Consider the following 6,000-nt stretch of genomic DNA (forward strand, 5'->3'; position numbering starts at 1 on the left):
TCACTTAAAGAACAGGCTCTATGTATCGATCAGACTGTCTGACTTCAACCAGTCAAACCAGTGTCACAAAAGCCTCAACTGCTCGGCTGTCAGTCCACTGTGCTGGTTTACATCCAGGTAGCAGAGCAGGGAGAGCTCCATCTAGTGGCAGACGGCTGCGTTACAGCTTCGACACAACGTTGAACCAGCATTGAGGGAATACGTTTATAAAAACATGAATAATTAGTTCACCTGAGCAGTAATCCAAGGATGTCAACCTCTAATCATTTAGTCAACAACATGGCCGCTAACACCTGTGACAACGATCAACCTGTACACTTTACCTTTGGTGTGGTGATGCCATCGTCACTATCCTGCCCGCTGGACACAGAGAGAGAGAGCGAGAACGAGAGCGAGAGAGAGAGAGAGAGAGAGAGAGAGAGCGACACAGTTAAGATCGGATTAATTCTGCAGAACAGCAACAGTGCATCATAATCCGGCGTGCAGAAATGACGTGAACACAAAGTCTTACTTCAGAGACTCGTCCACGTTGACCATTTCCACGGGATAGAGCCGAACTCCAGACAGCTCGTCCTGCTCGGCGTTCACTCTGACACACACACACACACAAACAAACAGAAGAACACAGCGCTTTCAATTGGCGTTCACTGTTGCTAGGCAACGAAAGTTCCACTTCCCTCAGCAGTGATTTCTGTTTACGTTGCTCTGCATGCTTCAGACTTGCCGTTACTCAAAGGAAAGAAATAAAATGCATCTGCAGCTTCAGACATGCAGCTCGTTCCCACAAAAAAAAAAAAAAAAAAAAACACGAGTGGGATGAGTTAAAAATTGTTGTTGAAAAAGTTGATATCAGGAATCCTGTCGATAAGTCTGGAGGTTTTGATTGGTCGGTGACGAAAAGCAGCCGACGCATGAACACAGTTACCTGCTGGGGTCCTGCAGCAGCTCCACGGCTTCCTTCAGCTGGTTGATCATGTCGATGTGGAGCTCTGTTCCCCCTCTGACCTTTGACCTGTGAGCCCCAAAAGGACATGAAGTGATGAATTATACAAACACAGAGGCCTTCATGGTGACAGTCAACAGCAATGAGAGCTCTGAACAGAAGATCTGATTTAAACAGTAATCAGCATCATTGATAGAGAAAAGTGTTTGTGCATTTACGCCCAAAAGTAAAGTTCAAATAAAAACACGATGAAAACGTTTAAACAACGAGGCGGAGAGAGAAGAAACTCACATTTGTTCTGAGGTCCAGTGTGAATCTTCGTCTATCCTGAGCGGCTCGTCAAAGTCTGCTGCTGTCCGACCCTGCGCACACACACACACACACACACACACATTAACACACATGAGCATCATCAGCAGCTGCAGCCATTGGCCGAGATTCAGAGACGTTACCACTTTCCTCTGATACACAAACAAAACAATGAGCATGCTGTGACACCGTCTGCTCCTCTCACACACACACACACACACCGGGTTTAATGGGTGAACTGGGAAGAATCTCTCTCTACCTATTCTGTTTACAAAGCTGTCTGGTGTCATGAAAACTCTAATCCGTTCTGGTTTTGGTTTTTGAATGATGCTCAGTCAGACTGTCGTGGCGTTAAAAAAAAAAAAAAAAGTCCCAGGATGAAAGTTGAAGAAGTTTCCGGTTTGGTAAATAAAGGTGCAGAGTGGTCACAGCGTGTGAGCGCTCTGTGTTTTTCTGTTCACTCCTTATTTGGTCTGAGAGTCTGCGAGTGACTCACGGCCTCTCGGTGACGTCACACTTTAAACAATCCTCCTGCAGAAACTCTCAACAAGAAGCAAACTGCTCTAAAGGGACAGTTTAGACATAAAACACTCTGACATGAAGTCAGGACACTGTGTGACAGAGAGGAGAATTATTCATGGTGAGAAGCTTTTATTACATCAATGATTGAAACACAGAGGAGGGAAGGAGAGGAGGATGAGGAGGCAGGATGAGGGAAAGGAGACAGAGGAGACGAGGATGACAGAAGGAGGATTAGGGGGAGAAAAAGGAGTGAAGGGCGAAGGGAGGAGCTAGGAAAGAAGGAGGAGGAAAAGATAGGAAGGAGAGGAGGAGGAAGAGCAGGAGAAGAAGGAGGATGAAAGAGAGGAGGATGAGGAGGGAGACGAGGAGAAGGATGGAGGATGAGGGAGAGGAGACATGGAGGAGGAGTAACAAGAAGGAAGAGACGATGAGGAAACAGGGTTGGAGGTAAAGGAGAAAGTGGAAAACAAGGAGGAGGAGCAGAAAAAAATGGGAAAAGGAGACGAGGAGGAAACAAGTAGAGGAGGAAGAGGAAGAGTACAACACAGAGGAGGAAGTAAAGGGAGAAAGAGGAGAGGAAGTCTTACCTTGATGTAGTTGACGAAGCGCGTGCTGAGAGCCGAGTCTCTGTAGCTGAATTGGTCCCTCAGGGCCTCCGTAGGACTCTCCTCAATCAGACGCACGGAGTCAGAGTTTGTGTCTACTGTGAGGACGAAAACGTAAACGTCATCACCTGCAGGATTTATGACATCACAATTAATTGAACTTTGACCCCTCTACAGGAAGGGGGCGCTCTAAGAGGTGAAGGTGACGAGGAGAAATCTCTTTTCGGTACGGGGGAAGGTTAGCGCGCCCTTCTTTCCTCACACAGTTCAGGGACGATGAGAATAAATAAGCAGGCGGCCTCTTTCTTCTGAGCTCGGAGCGTCGCTCCATCAGCTGTGACCTGATTCACGCTGATTGAAGTCTATTTAAACGGAGAGTCTGGGGAGCTGCTGCCCTGATCCAGTCAGACACACAGACGGCCCGTCGACACTTTAAAAACCAGTCAGAAATAAAGTGATGCTGCAACAACAACAACAACAATAACAGGCTTTTTGTGCATTTAGTGGAGAGACAGGACCGAGGGGACGCTTTGAGGTCTGCAGCCTCTGCACACGATGCTGCAACACCAAACCACTCAAACCCTCTCTTAAAGGGACAGTTTGAGGATATGAGCCACAGGAGATGTCCGTCACACCTGCATGCTGTTTTTGCACGATCACCCTCCTCCTGTTTCCACAGTGCAGCTGCAGGCAGAAGAACATGTATGTGCTGCTACAAAGAAGAAGTGCAGGAGCAAAGGCGAGCGGACTCCTTTCTTAGAATGAGATAAATGACGCGGAGCGAACGAAGAGCTGTGTGGCCTTGCTTCTGAGCCTGCACGCAGACGTCTCCTGTGGCTAACAGACAAGAACCGGGTGTGTGTGTGTGTGTGTGTGTGTGTGTGTAAGAGGTTACCTGTGAGCGAGCTGATGTGCTCGCTCGAGTCGTCTTTACTGATCCCCTCCTCCTCGGTGATGTGGCTCATCGGCACGTTCAGACTCAGACTGTCCTCGTCCGACGGCTGCAAACACACCACACACACACACACACACACACACACACACGTCGAATGTAATCAGGGACTTTTTTTTTGTATTATCGCCTGAAAGAATGTCACGTCACAGAGACTCTCCTGAAACAAAGTCCAGAAAGAAGTGAAGAAGAACGGCCTGTTCAACACAGCGGGAGGTTTAATAATCCAGCTCTGAGGCTGCTGCTGGCCCACGAGCACCCACGTGCGGAGGCTACAGTCCGGGTCCAGGTTTGAATCCGACCTGTGGATCCTTTCCCGCATGCATCGTCTGACTCCATCCAACACATTAACACATTAGAAGCTCCAAAATAAAACCTAATAAATCAATAAATCCGCTTTTAAAGTTGTTCATGTCGTGATGATTTTACTCCGACAGACGAGTTTAAAGGCTGAGCTGCAGCAGAAAATATGTAAGAGTACTCACGACTAAAGTACAGCAACTGAACACAAAGGTTACACACACACACACACACACACACACACACACACACACACACACTCCGTACCTCAGTAGCAGACAGCCTCTTGTCTCCGTTGTCGCTGCCGACTCCTGAGTCGCTATCCTGCTTCTTCTGCTGCTCCATGTCCTCCACACTGCACACACACACACACACACAGGTTACACACCTGACACACTGGAAGAGTTGTGTGTGTGGGCGAGCTACAGAGAAAGTGAGCCAGAGAGAGAGAGAGAGAGAGAGAGAGAGAGAGAGAGATAAACTCCTCCTCCTGCTCCCTGTCAGTCTGTGTCTCATTATACGTGAGCACGGTTTACATTTACTTTAATAAACGTGTCGAAGCAGCTCGTCTACAAATATTATACTTTCATTTTATTTTATTCATTTATTACTTTTTTTTTTATTTTTTTACCAGATTTACAATGTTCAGAGATTGTTTTGTTTTTTTAAAAAAATATTAATTTTTTATTTATTTTATTTATTAATTTTTTATTTATTTATTTATGTTTTTGTTTTGGTTTTTTTCTGGGGGGGGGGCACTAAAGCTAGCTGTTGAACTCAGTAGAAATAGAGCAGCAGGGCTGGATCCTGAAGTTTGCACTCATTCAGAAATAGACTTTGATTCATGGATCCAGAATCGTTTTGAATAGATTCTCAATCCACTCGTGAGCCGATGTTTACCTTCAGTGTCAGATTATTCACATCACATTATACTGTTGCTCTTCACTCTGTTGAAGAATAAATTAATGAAGAAAAAAAGGGACTTACTGCAGAAATAAAAATAGAATTGGGGACATTTTTTGTCATCAACTTTAAAGTTCAAACGTCCCGTCTGTGTTTCACTCTTTACTCGTTTCTCTTAGAAGGTCTTTGTTTAAATGACGTTTAAAAATAGCTTCAATCTGTTCTCAGCTTCCTGCAGGGCGACACGAGAGAGAGAGAGAGAGAGAGAGAGAGAGAGAGGGGGAGAGAGAGAGAGAGAGGGACAGAGAGAGGGGGAGATAGAGAGAGAAAGAGAAAGAGAGAGAGAGAGGGAGAGAGAGAGCGAGAGAGAGAGAGAGAGAGAGAGAGAGAGGGAGAGAGAGGGCGAGACACAGAGAGAGAGAGAAAGAGAGAGGGAGAGAGAGACAGAGAGAGAGAGAAAGAAAGAGAGAGATAGAGAGACAGAGAGGCGACTTCTTCCTCACACGACAACATTTTTAGAGTAAAGGGAGAAAGAAAAGACGGAGAGAGAAATGACCAGAAATGAGAGAGAACACGGACAGAAGAAAAACTGACGGAGAAGAAAAAAAACAAAGGATGGAAAAGTGTCAAACAAGAGCTCAAAGTAAAAGAAGGAAAATATAAAAGAAAAACAGAGAGAAACCATGAAAGCAGAACGTGGAGACAAAGAGACGGGAAGCTGGAGTAAAACCACAGACAGAAAAAGATAAAGGACGTGTGTGTGTGTGTGTGTGTGTGTGTGTGTGTGTGTGTGTTTGTGTTTGTGTTCCTGGAGGAACCGTTCTTCCTGCCCACGTGTTCGGGAGCGTTTCATGTGGGCGGACATTTCAGAACTGTTCTCCTTCTGAGAGTTTCGTCTGAGCTCGTTTCTTTTATTCTCGCTCTAAACTTTTCACTCAACCTCACAAAAAAATAAATCAACAATCAAAATGCGGCTCGTGTTCTCCATTTTTGTTCCCCGGCCTTTAAACGCCAAAACGGCGTCTCAGTTTCTGAGATAGAAACAAATCAGACGCAGACGTAGCTGCAGAGAAGAGTCTCGGTCTTCACCAGCTGACTGGACAAATTAACTCTGTTTCGGATTTATTAGATTTTTTGCGCTCGTCATATCAGAGATGAAAATGGTGAGATAGTGAAAGCCAAAGCTCCAAGCATAGATCCAGGTGTGTTAGAAGCACCGACCTGCCGGCCGTGGGTCTGTGCAGGCTGAGTCGCTCGATGACGGGCAGGTAGAGCGAGTCGGGCATCTTCTCGCTGCGGCACGCCTCGATGCTCAGATACTTGAAGATGTGAACTTTTCCCTTTATGCAGATCTGGAAGACAAAACAGAGGACGACATGGAACATCTACATGACCAAGATCTACAGCAGTCTGTTTTTTAATAGAGCAGATGAGAAAGTGTCAGCGGAGTCGTTGCTGGTACATGT

General features: G+C 46.0%; 2 protein-coding genes across 2 annotated transcripts in view; both read right to left on the reverse strand.

Moving 5' to 3' along the window:
* The window catches only part of ifngr2 (interferon gamma receptor 2), a 251,499-nt gene that overhangs the window by 84,652 nt on the left and 160,847 nt on the right, over window positions 1-6,000 (reverse strand). The gene's annotated exons all lie outside the window — the stretch shown is intronic.
* The window catches only part of lrch1 (leucine-rich repeats and calponin homology (CH) domain containing 1), a 38,697-nt gene that overhangs the window by 19,384 nt on the left and 13,313 nt on the right, over window positions 1-6,000 (reverse strand). Inside the window, exons 3-10 of the mRNA XM_079357919.1 lie at window positions 5,756-5,919; window positions 3,899-3,986; window positions 3,275-3,380; window positions 2,362-2,477; window positions 1,235-1,305; window positions 926-1,012; window positions 512-589; window positions 324-360 (exon numbers count right to left, since the gene is read on the reverse strand). Of these exons, the coding sequence (XP_079214045.1) occupies window positions 324-360; window positions 512-589; window positions 926-1,012; window positions 1,235-1,305; window positions 2,362-2,477; window positions 3,275-3,380; window positions 3,899-3,986; window positions 5,756-5,919 (747 nt within the window). The remainder of the gene's footprint in view (window positions 1-323; window positions 361-511; window positions 590-925; window positions 1,013-1,234; window positions 1,306-2,361; window positions 2,478-3,274; window positions 3,381-3,898; window positions 3,987-5,755; window positions 5,920-6,000) is intronic.

Source organism: Symphodus melops, assembly GCF_947650265.1.
Source record: "Symphodus melops genome assembly, chromosome: 12".
In the NCBI taxonomy this organism is placed as follows: Eukaryota; Metazoa; Chordata; class Actinopteri; order Labriformes; family Labridae; genus Symphodus; species Symphodus melops.